This window comes from Cebus imitator, unplaced genomic scaffold, assembly GCF_001604975.1.
Source record: "Cebus imitator isolate Cc_AM_T3 unplaced genomic scaffold, Cebus_imitator-1.0 Scaffold106, whole genome shotgun sequence".
NCBI lineage: Eukaryota > Metazoa > Chordata > Mammalia > Primates > Cebidae > Cebus > Cebus imitator.
The window spans coordinates 4,727,101-4,749,400 of NW_016107421.1; the positions used below are offsets into that span (position 1 = coordinate 4,727,101).

Sequence of the window (22,300 nt, forward strand, 5' to 3'; positions counted from 1 at the left end):
TAACATTTTAAATGAACTATTCTGAGAGCCTGTATAGATTTTTTTTCTTCACAGGAGAGTTACCTTAAGGGACTTTTCAAAATCTGTGCCTATATGACTGAGAAATACATAATGGATTTTAGCTGTCATGTTTTTAGAAGGTAATTGGTAGATATTTACAGTGCGTCGTGTTCATGAAAAACAGAAATGGGCCTGGTGTGGTGGCTCACTCCTGTAATCCCAACACTTTGAGAGGCCAATGTGGGCAAATTGCTTGAGCCTAGGATTTCGAGATCAGCCTGGGAAACATGCTGAAATCCTGTCTCTGAAAAAAAAAAAAAAAAATAGCCAGGCCTGGTGGTGCACACCTGTGGTCCCAGCTATTCAGGAGGCTAAGTTGGGAGGACTGAGGCCAGGACTAAGTTGAGGCCATTGCACTCCAGCTGGGCAACAGTGCGAGGCCTTGTCTCCCCCAAAACAAACAAACAAAAAAACCCAGAACTGGTTTTCTTAGAGATGCTTTCCTGGAGGTGTTTGTGGCCATTTCCTTGGCTACTGCGTATAGAGGAGGTTTCTGTGGCCACTGTGGCATTATGAGCTTCAGGATCACCAATTCTGTGGGACACATTGGGAAAGCAGATACATTTAAGACTACTATGGACTTATTCCTAAACATTCTTTGAGATGAGCTTAATTCCAGAGTAAAATACATTAGAAGTTATTTTAAGTACATGTCAGATTGTACCCCAAGGCAATATTATTAGGCATAATGGAACACCATGGAAGGGCTCTGAGCTCAGGTACAGTGCACTTGACTGGGACACACACATTCGAGGCAGGTCCTTCAATATTGAGTCCTCTTGCTCCTCATTCTCCCTCAACTCTGCCATCCACTGTCCCCGCACAGTGGATGTTATCTGCCCTCTCTTGGCCACTTTGGTGTTCTCATTCCCATGCAGGACACAATCAGATCAAATCCTGAGTCACTACATGGTGCTTGCACCTGCAGCTCCCGTCCCTGCTCCCCACCCCATCCTTTGGTCGGCGCCTCTCAGGCCTCACCCCACCCACTCCATCTTTTCTCATTGTCCTTTCAGCTTCCAGACAGTCTCGAGTCTCTTCCATCCTTAAAAACCAACAAACACGTGAATAAATCTCCCCCACGCAAAGCCCGTTCCTTGGTCCCACCTTCCTTCAAGGCTGCAGTCTACCATTTATTATACATGCACAACCACAGAAAATGTTTACTTGCCAAATTTTGATGGCAGAATGTAATGACCAGTGTTTCTCTAGTTGCAAATTAAAGTCCTTCCTGACCTTGCTTCCTTCACTCTGTGGATTCCAGAAGACACCTCTATTTTTTGATTCTCTAACTACCCCTTCTCTGTCTTGACTTGTTTTTACACACCTCTTATCCTTCCCATGTAGGTGTCCGAAGGTTCCTTCCTTCAGGCTCCTTTCTGTTCTATGCATGCTGCCTGATTTTAACTAATCGGTATTGTGGGCTGAAGTGCCTATTAGATACTTCCACTGAGGCTTTCTGCCACCAATTCAAATACAGTTCAACCAAAAATCAAACCCATCACCTTCCTTAGAAAATCTAAAGGGATTTAAAAAGCAAAAAACAAACAATAAAAACCCTATTAGATGAAAAATAAGTGTGAAGAATTGCTGGGTGCTAGGTAGTTATTTAAAAAATATTCTAAAGACATGTTCATTTTAAAAGAGAGTTTCTATTCCCAATTGCTACGAAAGTATAAAATACTGAAGATCAATGAGAATTAATGATAACTCATCAAAGTCCTCCATTTTGTTAGGAAAACCATTCATCCACCTATCTATCTACCCACCGATCAGTTATAAGGCGCCTACCATGTTCTAAGCGGTGAGAACATGCTCTTACTCGGGAAAGCCCATTCATAGCCTGGTGGTGGGGGCTGAGAGTGGTGGTAGGGGAGGTTCAGTTCGTACCCCGATCACAGGGCAGCTGTGGGAAGGCAGCATGGTGCCATGTGTAAGCCTGGCACTGCAGCTGTGTTGAATGCTAGGGACATGCTCCCTGTTGATTTCCAGATGCTCTTGCTCTTCTCTTCACCAGAGGCAGTCGGGACCCTGGCCTAAGGGCCAAGTACACTTTGCACCTAAGCTGGACCAGCTGGCCATGGGTACCACCTTCTTTGCAGACAGAAGGCAGGGTCTGGCTCCCCTGCTTGGTGCTCCTACTAATACCCCTGGCCTTACTGGGAGATCCAGCTCCTGGCATTGACCTTAGTGTGTGCCCTATTTTGCCAATGCCTCTGGAGTGGGAAGTGTGGTCACTGGTCTACCAGGAAGACAGCTAAGGGCATTCACTGAGTCCATGTGATGACTGTCGGCTCCCAGTGAGGCCCCTGGATGGCTGGGAGGAAGGGAGCAACCCTGCATCAGGTGGCGTGCTGATGGTGCATTCCATCATGTGTGCTAAGTAAAGGCTGAGGGGACCTGGGTTACAAACCCAGCTTCACTCTTCCAACATGCATCTGTGGACAAGTTCCATAACTTTTGTGAGCCTCAGTGTGCAGATAAAGTGCGTTGTAAACTGAAAGGTGCTGTGCATTCAGGTGATCATTTCATGAGCCACACATCTAATAAATGTGTTTTTAGATATTAGTCAAAGGGAACCAAATTGGCCAGGTGCAGTGGCTCACACCTGTAATCCCAGCACTTTGGGAGGCTGAGATGGGTGGATCACTTGAGGTCAAGAGTTGGAGACCATTCTGGCCAACACGGTGAATCACTGTCACTGCTAAAAATACAAAATTAGCTGGGTGTGGTGGCCCATGCCTGTAATTCCAGCTACTTAGGAGGCTGAGGCAGGAGAGCTGCTTGAACCTGGGAGGCAGAGGCTGCAGTGAGCCAAGATCATGCCACTGCACTCCAGCCTGAGTGACAGAGCAAAACTTCATCTCAAAAAGAAAAAGAAAAAAGGATCCAAATAAAGCAATAACATGAATGTAAGCTCATGGTTTGTAGAAGTTATTTAATGATATTTATTCTGTTGTAATCAATATGGCTAGTGATTCATGTTCATGAAAAACAGACGTTAGGGCTCTGATTTAGAAAAATGACATCATGTTAGTTACCTGACTAATGGGGAGGCTGAGAGCCACTGTGTCCTCCCCATCTGCCCTCAGCCTTACGCTGCCCTCCCTGTAAGGGTTTGTGTCTGCAGCCCCAAACCACAGCGGGAGGCACAGCTAGTGAACCAAGCAACAGACCAGTACCATGGAGACAAAGTAAACCAAGTTTGGGTGTGGCCCCAAATTGGTTAACTGTTCTGGCATTTTCTGGTAAGCTACGATTCTGATGTTCCTAGAACAAAGTCAGCCCATTCTATTTGCCTTTTGTTCTTTTCTCAGGAGTCTCCTACACTTCTGAGAATGGGTTTTTAGATTTCAGACATTTAATTTTCATTGAGAGGGCACAGAGGAAGGCAAAATGATATCATGAGCCTGGTAACTTTTAAGGATGCCCTCTGAGACAGTCAGACCTGTCACAAAACCCAAAGCACCCTCTCAGTGCAGAAACTCTGGACTTAACCAGTGATGACGGGAGGTTAGTTCTGTGTGTCTACAGGCGATCACCTGCAGTTTGGAAGAGGCCAGAAATTCCAAGGCACTTGTTAGAAGGGGCTGTCTTGTTAGAAGGGGCTTTCAGTAAGGGATCATCCTTACTGAAAAAAGGAGGAAGTCAAGCCCTGGTCATTGCCCTCACAGCTCTTTAGTTAAGACCCTGGGCCCCACACTGGCATGGTCCAGATGTACCTATTTTTTTTTTTAATTTTTTTTTAGACAGCGTCTCACTCTGTCTCCCAGGCTGAAGTGCAGTGGCATGATCTTGGCTTACTGGAACCCCCACCTCCCGGGTTCAAGTGATTCTCATGGCCTGGCCTCCTGAAAAGCTGAGATTACAGACATGCATCACAACACCCAGCTAATTTTTGTATTTTTAATAAAGACAGTGTTTTGCCATGTTGCCCAGGCTGGTCTCGAACTCCTGGGTTCAGGTGATCCACCCACCTGAGCCTCCCAAAGTGCTGGGATTACAGGCGTGAATCACTGCACCTGGGCCCCAGATGCACCCTCTTCTGAGGTTGCACCACCCCCCTGCCCCCACCACCCCTCACGCTGCCCAGACCTTTCCAAAGTGCCCTCGGGTTTTTTCTGCTAACCTTCCTGAGAATGAAAACCTGGGGATTCTCGCCTGGCTTTTTTCAGACTCTTCGGTGGTTTTAGTTTTGTCTTCAAGGTGAAGAATTTAATATGACTCTGCCAAGCCATCTTTAGAGCTGTGAGTACTGGGATGAACATTTTGTGTACCTCCATGTTTCTATAAAATGCCACCTTTCAGAGCCACACCCACACCTTGACTTCTGACTGGGTGTTCCCAGAGTCATGTTTGTGGGTTCCAGTCACCCATTCACCACCCTCACAATTGGCCTTGCTATAAGTTTTAAAAAAAAAAAAAAAAAGGCTGGGGGTGGGAAGGAAGACTGCATCAGAAGGGGGCTTGAAGAAGGGGACATTAAAGTTATTTGTATTACTTAGGTTGGTGTAAAAGTAATTGCATTTCTTGCCATTAATTTTAATGGCAAAAACCACAATTGTTTTTGCACCATCCTGATAAAACTGGAAGGCAACTGTGGACCCTCTACACTTTATTCCTGGGGCTCTGAGATCTAAAAACACCAAGAAAAATGTATTAGCATTCGACTTACAGAATAGACTCTGCTCTTGAGCTGAGAATGGTTCTGAGACCATCCACCTCATAGGACTGGCTGGGCTGAAACCCAAGTCAGCATGTAGCATCCTCCCATCTAGAAGGGCCTTAGAACAACAATTTTCTTTAATATGCTACTGCTTAGTGGAATCAGAAACCAACGATTACTTTTTTATTGCTGGTAATGTTCATTTGTTCCTGGGACTAAGACTCACGAGTTCGCTGCTTCTTACTCCGTGACTGTCCTGGCATGGTCCCCTCCCTGCCACCTACATCCTCTGCAGCAGCCCTTCCCATAGCTTTTGTGGCGGGCAATGGGTTTGTTCTCTTCCCTGGGCTGCCCAGTCTCGCTGCCTGGCTCATCCCAGTGCTTGGCCTGGTGCCCAGCTTCCTTCCGGCTATGGAGGAGGAGGAGGAGGCCTAGCACCTTGAATTGGGACACCTGCTAAGGGGACTCATCTGGAAAAGAAGGGACTCCAGAAGCAGCAAGACAGGTGCTGGTTTGCTTTTTACTGGACTCCCAGGACACCAGGCACCAGGCTAGCAGGGCAGCTCACCCTGACTGTGCCCAGCAGGATCCCCGTGTTAGGGCCTTTGGTCCTCACCCTTACAGGGGGCACTGTCATTATCGCCAGCATATTTTGGATGAAACTCCGGGCACAGAAACTAAGCAGCTTGCTCAATATCCCTTAGTGAGTAGCAGGGCCAGCACCTGAACAAGGTGGCTTAATTCCAGAGCCCACTTCTTAATCCCTTCCCTGTATGGTTTTCAGAAGCTGATAACTAGCAATTGACTGGTGGCCTGGGGAGTAGGAAAATGTGTCTCGTGGCAATTACAGGTGTCTTCAGGCACTGCCTCTTGGACAGCCCAAAGGAATGAAGCCAGTCCCAGTGCCCTGCTCTGGAAGATGTGGTGACAGGGTTTGGGGTGTTGAGTAGCTTGAGAATCTGCCTATCTAGATCAGAATATTCAAACTCAAGTCTGTTTTATTAATGGGTTATCATTCTCATCAGTGAAGTTGTGGCCACTGATAAAAGTCTAACTGCTTTCTACAATAAATTCCCAGGGAACATTTAAAATTATTTTCTCCAAATAATTGCACTTTATACAATCAAGAATTGTTATAGGCCAGGTGCGGTGACTCACACCAGTAATCCCAGCTCCTTACGAGGCTGAGGTAGATCACTTGAGGTCAGGAGTTCAAAACCAGCCTGACAAACATGGTGAAAACCCCATCTCTACCTAAAATACAAAAATGAGCCAGGCGTGGTGGCAAGCACCTGTAATCCCAGCTACTCAGGAGGCTGAGGCAGCAGAATTCCATGAACCTGGGAGTTGGAGACTGCAGTGAGCTGAGATAGCGCTGCTGCACTTCAGCCTGAGAGACAGAGGGAGACTCCGTTTCAAAAAACAGAGAGAGAGAATTGTTATAACAACATTTAAAGAAGTTTTATAGGGAGAAAACAAACTATTAAAAGGTAGGGGTTGCATTTTCTTTGCAAGTTGCTTTTGTGAGCCTGAGATGCTGTCAATCAGACACCTTGGCTTCTGTTCCATCTTAAGTTGAATCCGGCGAGTTTCTTCCCCAGCGGTTCTCCATGCCTTTGCTCAGCCCCTTTTCCTTCGCCCCCATCCCTCCCAAGTCGGCTCCTCAGCACCCATTTTCCCTGGCGCACACCCTCCTGACTACCCCTGACTGCAGAGCCCCCGCGCTGAAGCCCTGGGTCCGGGTCACGGCGGGAAGATGAGTGCGCACAGGCGCGCGCTCACGTTACCAAGTCGGGTCAGCATGCAGAGAAAAGGAGATTGGGAACGGGGCGGCGGTGGGGGGCTGTAAAATGTAAATGTGCTTTAAATTTTACATTTCCTGCCCTGGCCAGGACAGGCTGATCTTCTGATTATAATCCGAGTCGTCCCGTCGCTTCTGCCCCCAGCCTGGCAAGGGGGTACTGCTTCCTACAGGACTTACACTTTGAGTGACTAGGGCGTTGGGTGCCTGCAGGAGGCGCGGGCTGGAGCCCCCCGGGGGGAGACTGGCGCCTGCCACGGTCGGTCGCAGCCCGGACGGTGCGGACCCTGGGCTCTGCGACGCTGGATCGGCCACAGCAGCTCGCACCCATGCCCTGCAGGCTTGTTCCCCCCACGGGCCGCCGCACCGGGCCGAGGAGGGGGTCTGTGTGCGCCCAGCTGCGTCGTCCTGCAAGCCGGCCCTTCTCGGGGTGCCGCGTTAGCTGGGTGCCCGGCCGGCAGGTGCGGGGTGGGGCTGGGGCCGAGGCTTCTGCGTCGGGGAAGTTCTGCTGGGCCTGAGGGTGACGGACGTCGGAGGACCGGGAGCGCAGCCCTCGCCCCGCCCCGGGAGGAGACCCCTCTTCGGGCCGACATCTGCCGGGCGCAGCGTCTCCCCGAGCGCCCGCTTCCCACGCCCGCCGCTGATTCAGGTCGCCGCGGGTGGAGCTGCGGCAGGGGCGGGAGGGGTCTTTTCCTACAGGTTGTCTTTCCGACTGCGGCTGGAGGGGTGGGCAGTGATAGCGGGGCGGGCCGGGACCGGGCAAGGGAGGTCCCTCCGGGGAGGGGGGGCCAGGGGCGGGGCAAGGGAGGTCCCTCCGGGGAGGGGGGACCAGGGGCGGGGAAAGGGAGGTCCCTCCGGGGAGGGGGGGTCAGGGGCGGGGCAAGGGAGGTCTCTCCGGGGAGGGGCGGGCCCTGGGTGGGCGGAGCCGGCAGGACTCTCCGAGGCGGTGCGGGGGACAGGGCGGGGCGGGCCGGGGGGAGGTGGGCGGAGGCGCCCGAGCCCCGCCTTCCAGGGCCCCTCCTCCCCCGAGCCCCGCCCGCCCCGGCCCGGCTCTGCCCTAGGCCACCTGCGCCCCGCCCCTGCCGGCCGCGCCCCAGCCCGGGACCGCTCCCCGCTCCCCGTCTGACTGGCTCCCTGCCCCGGAAGCGTGAGCGTTCACTTCGCGGCGAGTGGCTCCGTCTCCGCGGACGGAGCGCGCGCCCCCTGGCCCGGCCGGTGAGGGGCTCCCGGAGCGGTCCCCGAGCGTTTTCCGCCGGTGGAGCGGGCCGAGCCCGGCAGGATGACCAGCCCCGCGGCCGCGCAGAGCCGGGAGATCGACTGCCTGAGCCCGGAAGCGCAGAGGCTGGTGAGAGAAAAGCGCTTCCGAAACTTTCTTTCCTGACCGCGGAGGGCTTTCAGGGGCTTCCTGCTCGTTCCGATGCCAAGGGCAGGCGCAGGTGCCCGGGAGGCGAGGGGTGGGCTCCTTCGGGGGCCCCCCGCACGGTGGGAGCGGGCGCGGCGCGGGTCCGTGAGTGGCCAGCGAGCGGCGCCCCTCGTCCGCCGTGAAGCACGTTTTATTGGGGGACGCCCCTTCCAAGGACGAAAAGGCACATGGTCTCCCCCCACCCGAGGTGATGAGCTCCGGACAAGCTCTGGCCAGGTCTGCGCCCAGTCTAGAGTCACATGGAGCTGCTGGTTTGCTGTTTTAGAAAATGCAGCACCCAGGACCGGGTGCCCAGAGCCGGTGCCCTCACCCCGCGGTTGAGACCAGCGGCGAGTGGCTGCGGCGCTTGAAGCCCTCATCGCGCTCAGCACCTGAAAACCGCCTCCCCGAGGACCCCAGGCCCCACATCCACTTTGGCTGGTCTCCCAGGCCTGCCCAGCCCGGACAGGATCCTGCCTCTGTAGGCTTTTGCCGTTGTCCAGTTCGGTATGCAGTCGTGGGACCTTGGCTGTAGTTCGGCATTAAAATTGAACAGGGGATGAGGCGGGGAGGACTTGCAAGTACATATTTCATGCAGCTTGTGGTTGAACGTAAATGAGAATAAAAGTGAAAGGGTGCACTTTGGAAAAGAAATCTAAAACGCTAGCTTTCCACTGAATCAGGTGTTCGTGGAATCTTGGTAAAAGTATGAGCCCCAAACAATCACTCTTTCATCAGGTGGAAATTAATCATCTGCTGGGCGTGTGTGGAAGATTTAAGATGAATCAGACTGCCTTGACCTTGGGAGACTTACTAGGAAATGCCGGAGAGAGGTGTAGAAATAGGGTCTGGTGAACGCATGCTGAAGAGTCAGTTCTTTGCTTGTCAGAAGGTGGCTGTTTTTTCAATGTCCATTTTAGTGTGGTTTTTCTGTGACCTCATTTAAAACTCTGGCAGTAGGCCAGCCCTTTGGAGCTGATTTTTATCCCTTCACCTAATTAGTTCCTAGGAGCCTGGAAAGGGAGACCATTGAATCGCCATCAGGAAAGAAGAATGGTGGGCATGTGGCTGCGTGGTGTCCAGGTTCTGAGGAGCAGCCTGGGACTCCATAGATGGCAGGAGTGGGTGGAGGTGAAGAGCTGCCTGCTGGGCTGTAGTCCTTGGAGAAGGGAAGAGTAAACATTGACACAGGATGTGAGGAAGCCAGGGACAGGCTGATCAGAAGAGTCGACAGAGGCACACCTGGAGCAGCTAAGGCACTGGCTACAGGGTCTGTTACGTAAGGCTGGAAGCCTCCTGGGCGGGTCTGTGTTCAGATGACTTCTTCCAGATGCTGCTGGGAAGAAGGGAGAGGAAAGTTGGACTGCATCCAACCGAGTAGTCATGTGATCAGCCCTGGTCCACTGTCCCTCACCCCCAGTTCCAGAATCCAGTAAGCCCTGAAGACTGGAAGGTTGGTGTTTTGGTTTGGTTTGGTTTGGTTTTATAAGTCTGTGGCAGAATTTTGGCAGTGAGACTTGTCCTGCCCAATGGGGGGAGCTATTTTTGGTCTTCATTTATTCCTCTCAGTGTGAATTTTCATGCGTTTCTCTGCAGACTTGTTGATGTCTTTGATTAAGGGCTGCTACTATGGGTCGTACCAGAATATATGGTATATGCGTCTTACTACATTTCTAACGTCCAAAAATACTGAATTCTGAAGCATGGCCCCAAGGGTTTATAGTAAAACATCGTGAACCTGTAGGGGCTTTTCTTGGTAAATGGTCGCAAAAGCTTTATCAGAGTGAGACATGGTGAACAAAAGCAAAACATAGTTCCTGTTAAGAGGTTAATGGTTAGGTAGGGAAGGAAATGTGCTAAGTGGTGATAGGAATTGGGGTTCACCATGGGTGGGGGTATGTTGGAAGGGGTGTCACCCAGTGGCTCCCTTGGGCCATGGGCTGGGTATACCCACGGGAGAGTTGTAGTGGATGTTTCACACTGTTTTGTGCCAGTTCGTGTTCTGTATTGTGTCCGTGGGTTCAGAGATGGGTCTCCTGTGGAGAGGAGGGACTGGGGACCGCATCCATTCGGAGGAGAGCTGGGTTGTTCGGAGGAAGTAGATTTGGTGAATTCCACCTCAACTAGAAGACAAAAGTAGGATCTGTGTGGGAGCTTGGGCTTCAGCAAGTGGGCGCCGGCCCTGGAGCTGTAGGAGAGGCTCCAATGGGGACAGTGGAGAAACTGCATTTCTTCAGCTTTTGTAACTTCCCTGTGTTTGCGATGACTTGTGTCACCCCACTCTCTTTCCACATACTGATTAGCACCCAGCCTTTCTAAATGACCAGCACCGGGAGAGGGCTGTTAGGGGAGAGCACGCACACACATTCTCCCAATTCCCATCTCATTATAGGTAATTGGCCCAGGGTCCCCAGGTCTGGGAGAGTGGGAGTCTTGACCAATGTGGGGATGAAGTTGGCACAAGGCGGGCTGGCTCTGCTCTGGCTCAGTCTGAGATGGTAGAACCTGGAATCATATGGTGTGTTTTAGGTATGTCATTTCCCCAGGCAGGTAAGATAGAAATATAGTAAGGTAGGTCTTTTCTAATAGTATTGAGAGTGTCCTACTGGGGCAAAGATGGAGACTAAATTTCCCTTTTCCTTTAAGAGGCAGTTTCTGTTCACCCTGAACTCATATCATGCAGCGGAAGCCTCCTTAGCAAATTTCAAAAAACCCTGCAGTCTCAACTGCCACTTATGCTGAGCACAGGAAATCAAGTTATTTATAGTTGCAAAATGTGTTTCAGCGAAGTTGATTGGAGCGTTACCTGATTAGAGTGAGATTCTTATCCAATCCCTACAGAATTGTGAGGCTAAATGTTGGTACAGTGTGTTTGCTCCTCAAAAGGCAATGTCCAAGAGGAATTTCTTATCCCCGAAAAATCAGGCTGTGTGACTCAGCAAAGGAATTGTTTATGACTGGTTACTCATATGCCAGTGCTTCCAAAATATCTGCTCATATTTAAAGGAGTACTCTTGAAGCCCCAGAGGTGATAATGTTTAGATTACTAACCTGTTCTCCAATCAGTGAGTCTGTTACATCTCACTATATGTTAGACATGGGACAGGAGAAGAGGATTTTTATTACCTTACTGTTTTTACTAGAGGCTGTCCAAATTTGAGTTTTGTTTTGTTTTTTTTTTAATAAAGAAGCTTATTTTCATGGAATGGACTTACTAGAACTTTCATTATTCAGACTACCTAGATAAAATTAAGTAAATTCATTTCTTTATCCCAAATTAAATATTTTGACTACATGCAAGATTTAATCATTCAAAATTGCCATGTATTTGATTATAGACCAGTAGTATAATCCCCCTGTCCCCGGCCAGATTCCAAAACAATAAACCAAAACACACATACACCCAGCAACACAAATGATACCTATTCTGAGACTCACTCCTTCATTTTGGAAAGGGCCAGTGCTTCAAGTGGTTTCTCCTTGGTATTGTAACTTTACAAGTTTAAAATTAGTTAAGTAGTTTCTCCTTGAATCTAAAGTACAACTACTTTGTAGTAGAGAGGTAATTTATCTTAAATCACTATAAGGAAGATTTAATTTTAACCAAAATGTTTCATTTATGTGTTTGTATAATGAAGATGATCAAAGCAACACCACTTGTGAGCCTTCCCTCTTTTTAATTGTCTGTGGGAAGTGGGTGGATTTTTCTAGGGAAAGGAGTGGGCTCTCTGTGTGGGTTGGGAACCTCTGCCCGCCTCCTCTGATGTTTCCCCAGGGGCACTTTTTCCTGCTGCTCTGCTAGGTGGGTGCCTTAGCATGCTTGTCTTCTCATTGTGCTTCTAAACTTCTCTGAACCGGATTTATACTCAGGTCAGTAACTGTCAAAGAAGATACTAAGTAGTAAAAGTAGCCTACATTTACCAAACCCCTGCTGCATCTACCTGGTGTTTTATATGAAGGTCTTCCCTAACCCTTGCCATAACCTCATGGGGAGCAGTTTTCTCTCCATTTTTCAGATAAAGAGGAAACTGAAGCCCAGAAAGGTCAGGGACTTTCCAAGCCCTCACAGTTGGTCAGCAGCAGAGCCAGTTCAGATCCAGGCCTGCTGACTGGAAACTGGTACAGATAACTCTCACCACTGTACACAGTGCTGCAGGCAGGGGCTGGCAGGTAGTCAACGTGCAAGACATAGCTGTGGCTGCTGCTGCCACTGTTGTCTGCTTTTCTTTGCAGCCCTGCTGTCCCATACCCCAGAATTGAGGCTAAAGGATTTCTCTTTACTAAAGCTGCCTCTTAGGGCAGAAGTCCCTGTCCTGAATGCATACTGAGAAGTCTTCACTCTATCACACTTTTCTGTTCTCTGCCTGGGCATTTCCAGACAGAATAGAGCAGTCAGTCAGTGAACTTTCTCTTCTTTTTTTTTTTTTGAGACGGAGTTTCGCTCTTGTTACCCAGGCTGGAGTGCAATGGCGCGATCTCGGCTCACCGCAACCTCCGCCTCCCGGGTTCAGGCAATTCTCCTGCCTCAGCCTCCTGAGTAGCTGGGACTACAGGCTTGTGCCACCACACCCAGCTAATTTTTGTATTTTTAGTAGAGACAGGGTTTCTCCATGTTGTCCAGGCTGGTCTCAAACTCCTGACCTCAAGTGATCCATCTGCCTCGGCCTCCCAACGTGCTGGGATTACAGATATGAGCCACCGCACCCTGCCCAATGAACTATTTTTCAACATATGGAAAATAATGGTAGAAATGAAACAGCTGTGGGACTTGTTTGGCTATTTTTGTACTATGCTAAAATGTTAACTACTGCCTGTGTCGGCACACACCTGAGAGCAGCTGTGATTTAAGTGTTTTTTGGTTTTGTTTTCCCCCCGGGTATGATATAGCTGCTCCCCCGCCTCATCCAAGTAGACAAGTTCATGGAGGATAAACATGACAGCTGCCATTTCTTTTGTAGCTGGTTCCAGGGAATATCCACTGAATATAGGAAAGATTGTCAGTCTCCGTGTGCCGCCGGACGTGGGAAATCCCTGGTTCTGGTAGAGCTCTAAGCCTTATTCTCAGAGGAAACCATTTCAATAGTTTTGTGAAACCTTAAAGGTCTGGGGTTTGTAGGACAATCTTGAGCAGAGCAGGTAAAGGTGAAGGGAGTGGAGCCCAGACGTGCTGCCTGGAGGGAAACCTGTCACCTGGAGAGGACACGGCACAGGGGACACCCAGCCACCCTCACCACTCAGTCCCACACATCCATGTTAGTGGTAGTCATGGCTCTTGTATTTCCAGCGTGTTGAGGCTATTGAAGGAAATATGAAGATTCATGCATCTCAGGAAAAGCAAAAAATGTATTAACAGCAAGAGTAGAAATTCACTTGCCTGGAAGATACCAGGTAACATATATAGCATATTTATTCCTCAGCGCCAGTGTGGGTGGGTAGTAGCTAAGCCCAAGATTGTTGTGAGGTTTGAATAGGTCGATGTGTGAGTCATCAATAAAGTAACATCAATCATTTTGTTCCTGATTAATACCTTTTGCCATTTTGGTATGTGAAGTACTTTAAAGAAGCTTATTATTCTGAAAACCAAAGTCTGGAGAGTTCCAGTAGCAAAACAGAGAAAGTCAGTGGCCAATCTCAGTGTACAAATAATTCACCCCTGGCATAAAGACAAAGAATTTCAGAGGGGAAGGAAGCTCTTAAAGATTACGTCTCTTCCTACTTCTATAATGAGGGCTGTTGTTCAAAAATGGAGCAGTTTATCCAGGATCACATAACTGTAGGTGATAGAGCCCAAACTGGAGGCTGTGGCTGAGTCTTCCGACTCCTTTTTGGACAGTCCCCACCTGCATAAACTCAGACCTTTACCAAGAACAGTGCAGCCCCATCTGAAAGAGGCAGTGATCACCCAGCATTTCTTGGACTTGTCTGCCAGGTCCACTGAGTGCAGAAGACAGTGTGCTGGCTCCTGGGGCCTATGGGCCCCACCAGGAGCAGCCTTGTTAGCCAAAGCCTTCTTTGAAGGCTGCCATCTTACTGTAAAATTTCATGATAATTTCACAGTCTACTTCATAATTTGTCTGAGTTAATTTCGATGGAAACATGATGTTTCAAATAACTAGTTAAGCTTTGGCCTCTAACTTTATGCCCTCCCAATCTTCACAGTGGCCTGAGCACCAGACACCCAGACCTGTGCTCTGAATCGTGCCTGGTCTGGTTCATAGAGCATGTCGGAGAGGGACAGCTCCGCGCTAGAGTTCTGAAGCTCTGGATCTCAACCCTGTCTTTTTACAAGTTCCTTAACTTCTTCCTTGCTAACCTGATATGAAATGCATAGGTGATTAAATCAACCAGTGCACAGAATTTCAGGTCAATATAACATTTCCTTAAAAAATAAAATACAGCCGGGCGCGGTGGCTCAAGCCTGTAATCCCAGCACTTTGGGAGGCCGAGGCGGGTGGATCACGAGGTCAAGAGATCGAGACCATCCTGGTCAACATGGTGAAACCAGTCTCTACTAAAAGTGCAAAACATTAGCTGGGCATGGTGGCGCGTGCCTGTAATCCCAGCTACTTGGGATGCTGAGGCAGGAGAATTGCCTGGACCCTGGAGGCGGAGGTTGCAGTGAGCCGAGATCGTGCCATTGCACTCCAGCCTGGGTAACAAGAGTGAAACTCCTTCTCAAAAAAATAAAATAAAATAAAAAATAAAATACAGGTAGTTTCTAGTAACATAGAAAGAATTTTAATATAAAAATGCTCCAGACCAGGTATCCCAGCAGTTGAACGCAGTAGGGAGACTTGCACACACCCATGCCTGATGTCGCAGGGAGGCTGACACAGGTGTATTCACTGAGACCCACACACCACCCTCATGTTGCTGTCTATGATGTGACATTCTGAAAGGGGGACTAACTCTCAGGAAAGTTCTGAACGAAACCAAGTGTCATCTTCCCTCAATTTCCATGTCGATTGCATTCCTATAATATTTCATGTATATTCGAACTGTATAAAACATATTTGGAGTTTATATGTAAGTTGGAATCAGTTTGTAAATCCAAAAATTAAAAAAAACAGTGTTTTTTCTACCTTCCTGAGTAGGAAAGGGAAAAGCTCTTCCCACTGAGGACCTGTCTGAATGCAGGATGATTGGCAGACCTGGCCCTGCTCCCCACCCCCTGCAATACTCTTAGCTTCTTCCCAATCTTTGTGACATCCCAATCCCCCCAACATTTCCAAAATGCCCCCTAAGTCAACACTCCTGCCACTGCCAGCTGCCACCCCAGAGGTCCCTGTGCCTGGTAACGATGTTTCCCATGGTCATGGCCGCAGGGAAGGCTTCCTTGTGGTTTATTGGGGGACTTCCTAAGATTGCCTAGATGAGCATTTCTTTTGGAACTGAGATACAATGCACATGGCCTCTGGGGGACACGGGGCCCTGAGCTTCCCCTGTGTTTCGGAGGGGTAGCCTTTGCTCTCCGCTCTCATCCATGTCTGTGCAGGAGAACATCACCGGGTCCGTTTGGTTGCTGTGAATAACAAACTATTTTTAGAGGCTGCTGCATCTGAGGGTTGGGGGGTTTACATAGAAAACAAAAGTTGGTGGCTGTGGCCACTTCTTGTAGCAAGGCGGCTCAGGAAAGGGATCCCGAGTCACAGCCTGGGAACACCATGGCCCCTCCGGGAGCTTGATTCCTTTTTAGCTCAGGGGAAGAATTGCACAAGGACAGAGGCCCCTGCTTGTTTCTGAACAAACTGGCTTTGTGATCACCTCAGGCTTCGGCTGCATCGTATTCCTGTTAGGTTCACATGCGTGAACTTGAACTCCATCCTTAACACTTGTCCAGAAAGGTTATAAACTAGACTGGTGACATATCATGAGGTCTGGGGAAAAAATGCTGCTGCTTTTTCACTTCTGCTTGATGCTCAAACCTGCAGGCTGAAATGAACGTGTGTAATTAATAGAACTCCCTCCTGCTTGTAGAGTGCTTTACAGCTGGCCAAAGGCTTCTCTCCCTCAACGGCCCCATGGGGCATCATTTCCATCTGACATCGGAGGAGAGCTGCTGTTAATGGCCCAGTCCTCTGTCCATTGGCCCCCTGGGTGTCCCTATTGTGCGCTAACAGACTCCTAGCAAACAGTGGGCAGGGCAGCCTCGAATCTGCTCATGAGCAGTGTGCCTCGGTCTCCCCGGGCTCTGCAGGGGGAAGGGGAGCAGCCTCCGGCTCACAGGAGGTGCTTTCCAGGCTGCAGGGCTTTCTCAGCCTGGGTGGAAGGAGTGACATCAGAGCATTTCTTAGGAACTGCCTACCCTAAAGCGGTGGCTCATAAACCCCTTCCAGCTTCTGTGTAGAATTCTGCACCCAAGGGTATTACTACAGAGTTTTAAAGCAGAGTAAGAATGTTTCATGACTTCAGGGTGAGAGGCCCTGGGATCTGTAATTCCACGGTAGGCTGGAATCCCAGGAAAGCTTCAATGCTCAGGAAATACATGAGCAATGCCAGGATCCCCTGAAGGAGTGTGGGGATTTTTAAGCAAGCTGCCCAGCCAGACTCCGCTGCACCTGCTGTCCTCTGCCGGCAGTCAGGGCCCCTGCCCCACCAGTGTCGGTTGTGTTTCTGTGCTTTGAAGAAGACCTCCCAGTAGGAGCCACAAGAAGGATACAAATGCCTTTAGCGCCCCCGACGCCGCTGGAATTGGGTTCAGCGTGTTGGGTAGTAACCCCACCGCCTACAACGCCTCCAGCACAGGCTGAGGCCACGTGAGGATGGAAGCACATGCGGGCCAAGCCAGGAGGGCACGAGGGAGGGCTCTCCAGTCTGCCCTCTGTTGGGGCTTTCTCCTTGTGTCCTGGTCAATAACTTCTCTCTTTGGTTCTCCTGGACCTCAGCCCCCAGCCTGAGCTAGGCTGTCCCTGAGTTCCCTGACCTGGAATAATCTTTGGGTGACTGTCTTCTTGCAGCTGGCAATCTCTGGGGCTCTAAGCAGGAGACCCGTGGGGGGGCCTGGGAGAACAGGCCTGGATTGGATGGTCCACTTCACTGCCCTGTGTGCCCTGCCCAGTAGAAGCCATTTCTGTTGTGTGGTTCTGTCTAGAACTAGAGCCACTCAGGGCACTCTGCATGGTGTGGGGACCTGTGACACAGTAACTTCTAATGTGCTTTTATCTGTGGCTCAGGATGGGGATGGTGACTTCTTATGCAGTCTTCTGAAGGCCTCTCCAGCCTGGCTCCCGAGATGTCACACACGGGTCTGTGCAGCCCGGAGAAGACCCTGCAGTGGGAGAAGAGTCACGTTGATTGTCTGTCTCCCCAGCTGGCTTGTGGGGCAGGCACCTGGTAGAGGGGTCCCCCAGGGAGGTGCCCCCATAGACTTGGACTCCACAGCAGGCTGTGGGGCTGGCATCGAGGATGTGGCTGGGAGAGGCTGGCTGTCTTCTTCTCCATTTGTTTCGGAGGCCCTGGGAGTCATACGCGTGCTTCCTTGTGTATTTTTAGATCTGTCATCACCGTAAGCACCACCTCCGTATCAGAGCACTGTCAGATTCACGTACGGCAAAATGAGACGCAAAAGTGCAACTCTGGAGTCCGGGTTTATCTTTCTAGGATTAGTACAAGGAGGCGGGTTTGATAGGAAGTGGAATCTTTGTTCCCAGCCATCCTCACCCTCAAGGACTATCTTGCTTTAAGACCCAGTTCCTGTAAAACTCTGTCTGTGGGGTCCTGCCCTGAACTGGAATGGCTCTGGACCAACAGTTGTCAGCGTTCCTGAGAAGCCAGGGAGCCTGGATCTTGTCAGGGGAGCTAGGGTCAGCTCCTCCCTCTGCTCCATCTTCACCCCGCAGGTAGCAGCAGGAACTGAGGGGCAGCGCTGTAAAACCCAGCAAGGTCGCCTTCCAGCAGCAGAAAGCATGGGTTTGGGTTTTGGGGCTCTTTCATTTCCTTCCGCTCTTTCTTTCTTTTTAAATTTTTGCTATTTATTAGGAAACATAGCAACTGTACCCAGCCATGCGTGGCCTGCTGCACAGCAGGGGCCCTTATCTTGAGTGAGCCACATGTTAGGCAAGGAGTGGGCAGGGGGAGGGGCTTGTGGGAACCCAGATCTGGGGTGGGACTGAGCCCCCACCACCCAGCCTCAACAATTGTTAGCTTGCAGCCATTTACACCTCACCCAGGTTATTTGAAGGAGTCAGAGGGAGATGATTTCACTGCACTCTTAAATGTTTTAGTATCTCGGCAAAGATCGTGTGGACAGAGGAGGGAGGCTTCAGGGTGTAGGGCCCAGGAGCAGGGAGCACTTGCTCTTTCCTTGTTGGCTCCTGTAGGGAAAAGACAGAGCAGTCCCCAGGGACTCTGGTGAGGGCCATGCCAAGAAGCCACTGGGATCCTGTTCTAATCTAATCGGTGGAGATTTCAGCAAGCCCGGATGTGAGGAAAGAGTGATTCAACCTGCAGGCCTTCTAGGGTACATGCAGTCCTGTCTCCTGAGTTCTCTGAAGCCCGTGCAGTGTTTGCTTTGTATCCTCAACTCCACGGCACCAGGCTTGATCCGCTGCAGCCCATCCCAATCCCGTCCCCATGCTGGAAGTGGCCTTGCAGCTCGCTCTCCCCACCCCATATCTGCTCCCCGCATTTCAACCAGAGCCCTGCTTCTAAAACAACAGTCAGATTCCTCTGTGTCCTTAAAGCCCTTCGGTGGTTCTGAATTCTTCCAAGATGAGGTTCTAGATATGGAGGCTGAGGGTGAGGGTCTGCACCCCAGACCACCGCACGCCTCGGCACCGGCTCCTGGTCGCAGCCGCCCAGGCCCTGACTCTCTCCTTCTGTTTCAGGGTCTGGCTTAGGGCTTTAGTCCTGTGGGGTTAGGTCAAGTTCCCCAGAGCAGCCCCCGCCCCCGCCCCACGTTTCTTCCCTCCATGTGGTCCTCGTCGCATAGACACTGTCTCCAGGTGTTTTGCCTATGTCCCAGGAGACTGGGCACCCAACTGCATTGCGGAAATCGCTCCCACTGTCCCAAGCGGTGCTGCTGCATGCATTCCTGTGGCCTCCGCGGGCCACGGTCCAGCCCACAGGCTACTCACAGAAAGTGACAGGACGTGTTTGGAAACTCTTCAAGCAGTCTGAATGACTGTGGCCCGTCATGAGATTTTATATTTTACAAAAGTGTCAGTTGGTGAAGGATTTGTCCTGCGCCACCGGAGCACGGACCTGAGGCTCCCCAGGCCCCGAGAACCCTGACCGCAGTCAGCACTCTCCCCGGTGACTCCATGGTGATCAAGTTCTGCTGGGCTCTGTCAGGCTGCTGTGCCGTTCTTAGCAGGGTCTCTGTTTGGAGAAGAATTTTGTTGAAACTGCAGATTTTCTTTTCTTTTTTTTTTTTTTCCCCCCGAGACAGAGTCGCCAGGCTGGAGCGCAGTGGTACAATCTCGGCCCACTGCAACCTCCACCTCCTGGGTTCACACAATTCTCCTGCCTCAGTCACCCAGGTAGCTGGGATTACAGGTGCATGCTAGCTCGCCCGACTCATTTTTTATATTATTAGTAGAGACAGGTTTGACCATGTTGGCCTGGCTGGTCTCAAACTTCTGACCTCATGATCTGCCCGCCTCGGCCTCCCAAAATGCGGGGATTATAGGTGTGAGCCACCGTGCTGGGCCAACTCCATGGATTTTCTTTCAGACATCCCAAGTGAGTGGCAAGAGTTATTCTGTGGCTAAGTGTGTAGTTTTGTGCTCATGAAGATGGTCATGCGTAGGTCTTTTGCCAGTTTAAATGCTGGCTTATATATTTGTGGGTGTTTAGTTAGGCAGATTCCAAGAATTTCCTCTAACTAAATTGCTGCTTCTGGTACTGCCAGCACTTTGTTTTCCACATGAGTCACGTGAGGATGGTAAGGGGTGTAGGTGTTCTAGAAGGCGGAGGTTGCAAGGATTTGAAATTGTATTCGGTGACAAATGGATCTTCTCTCTGAATTCGAATGTAAGGTGGAGATCGCCACAGCTGGCCTGTCTTGGAGGTGGGCTTGCTTGTGTCCTCATGAGGAATCAATTGTGTAACATGGTTCATCCACGTGGTCCCTTTATCAACCCAAGCCCATGTGCCTCCCAGCAAAGGTCATTGCTTTTTAGCCTTTTAATGTCATTATCCCCAAGTGAGGGACAGGGTAGACAGACCTGTTAGGCTGAAGGCAGGCCATGATGAGAACCTTTCCTGGGTGGAGGGCAGGCCCCCCGGGTGCAGCAGAGGTCTGACAGGGCATTGTTTTGGAGGCCTGCGAGTCTGGAGCGGGGACACCTGAGAGGGGCCCCCAGGTGGAATACTGCGTGCTCAGGTAGGCGAGTTCTGCAAGGACCTTTGGCCCAAGGCCCACAGAGCTAAGCTGTAGTAGGTTGGGAACCTGGGCAGGCAGGTGGGGAAGTGGGTGGGCGTGCCAGTGCTTGGGACCCCCCTCAGCTCACAGAGATACTCGCCCTGTGAGAGCAGGAGTCACCTCAGACCTCCTCTCCTTCTGTTAATTATCTGCTACTTGTGTAATAAATATCTGCAACTCAGTGGCTTAGAATAACACACAGTTATGATCTCACAGTTTCTATGGACAGGAGTCTGGGCACATTGGCCAGGCATACTGGTTCGTGCTGGTAATCCCAGCACTTTGGGAGGCTGAGGCAGGTGGATGGCTTGAACCCAGGAATTTGAGACCAGCCTGGGCAACATGGCAAAACCCCATCTCTACAAAAGATGCAGAAATTAGCCAGGTGTGGTAACACCCACCCTGTAGTGCCAGGTGCTCGGGAGGCGTGAGGTTGAACCTAGGAGGCAGAGGTTGCAGTGAGCTGTGATCACGCTACTGCACTCCAGCCTGGGCGACAGAGGGAGACCCTGTCTCAAAGGGAAAAAAAAAAGGAGGCTGGACTCGGCCTCACTGGGTCCCATGCCCAGGTCTCACAAGGCTACAGCCAAGGTGTCTGCCGTTCTGGGGTCTTTCTGGAGTTCAGGCTCCTCTTCTGAGCCACAGGTTTGTTGGAAGAATTCAGTTCCTTGTGGTTTAGGACCGAGGACTCTGTCCCTGCTGGCGTCAGTCAGCCGAGGGCTGCTCTCAGCTCGCCGAGGCCCCTCCCACCGGGCGGCTGGCTTTCTCGACACCAGCAAGGATGCTCTCCGACTTCTAGACCCCCTTTTAAAGGGCTTGCCTGATTAGGGCAGGCCCATAGGATAATCTGTCTTTTGAGCAAGGCAGTCAACTGATGATCTTAATTATTTTTTAATACTCTTTGCCATGTAACGCAGCCTAATCACCGTGGTGTCATCCATCATGCCCGCTGTCCTACACTCAGTGGGAGAGGGGTATGCAGGGCATGGACACCAGTGGTGGGGCCTTAGGGACCAACCAGCTGCACTTGTCTCTTCCTCTGTCCCCCTCTGGAGGCTCTTCCTTCTCCCAGCCCTTTCTGCCTCCTTGTATCTCACCTCTGCTCCCCTTCTTTTTCCCGCCTGGCCTGCCTTCTCTTTTCCCAGCCCCTCCTTTGTTCCTCCATTGCCCCCGCCCCCCAAGCTGGTGGCCTACGGCTGTGATGAAAACTCGGGCCTGCTCTGCACTGGCTTAGAAACTGAGCCAGTGGCACAGAGCCACCTGCCTTCCCAGGAAGGGCTGCACTTGGTGCGGCCTTGGTCACTTTCCTGGCCCATTGGTAGGAGGGCACTCTAATGTCTTTCTTTCTCTGTCTCCTCCTTCTTTGCTAGATCTATAGACCCAAGAGGCCTTTCTTTTATTTGAAACAGGGTTTTACTCTGTCACCCAGGCTGGACTGCAGTGACACAGTCACAGCTCACTGCAGCCTCAACTTCCCAGACTCCAGTGATCCTCCCACCTCAGCCTCCCCAGTAGCTGGGACCACAGGTGTTTGCTACCATACCTGGCCAATTTTTGTGTGTTGGTAGAGACAGGGTTTTTCCATGTCGCCCAGGCTGGTCTCAAACTCTTGACCTCAAGAGATCCACCTGCCACAGCCTCCCAAAGTGCTGGGATTCCAGGGCTGAGCTACCATGCTTAGCCTAGCCCCAAAAGAGCCTCCACACCATGTAACATGGTCTTGGAAATTGAAAATGGCAGCAAGGTATCAAGATTCTGATATAGTTGTGATTTTTGACACCCCTTGATTTCAAAAACATGGGGTGGATTGATAAAGGTACCAAGGGAATGGAATAAATTCCTCATAAGGACACAAGCCAGCCAACCTCAAGACAGACCAGGTATGGCCAGTTTTCAACTTAGATTAAAATTGAGAAAGAAAATACCTCTGTAATACAGTGTAAGTCTAGGGTGGGAGAGATGGACATCCCTGTCAGAACACACCTCCAGGCCGGGAGCTTGCTGGCC

At 50.7% G+C, this 22,300-nt stretch overlaps 1 protein-coding gene across 45 annotated transcripts in view; it reads left to right on the forward strand.

The window, feature by feature from the left end:
* The window catches only part of LRRFIP1 (LRR binding FLII interacting protein 1), a 159,746-nt gene that overhangs the window by 64,932 nt on the left and 72,514 nt on the right, over positions 1-22,300 (forward strand). For 6 of the 45 annotated variants that reach the window (XM_017537796.2, XM_017537754.1, XM_017537797.1 and 3 more), the window contains exon 1: positions 7,490-7,872. The exons of 38 other annotated variants lie outside the window; for them this stretch is intronic. In XM_017537796.2, the coding sequence (XP_017393285.1) occupies positions 7,807-7,872 (66 nt within the window). In that variant the 5' untranslated portion in view covers positions 7,490-7,806. Of the gene's footprint in view, positions 1-7,475; positions 7,873-22,300 lie in introns of those variants that run through there. One more of the 45 variants, XM_017537788.1, reaches the window with a different exon arrangement.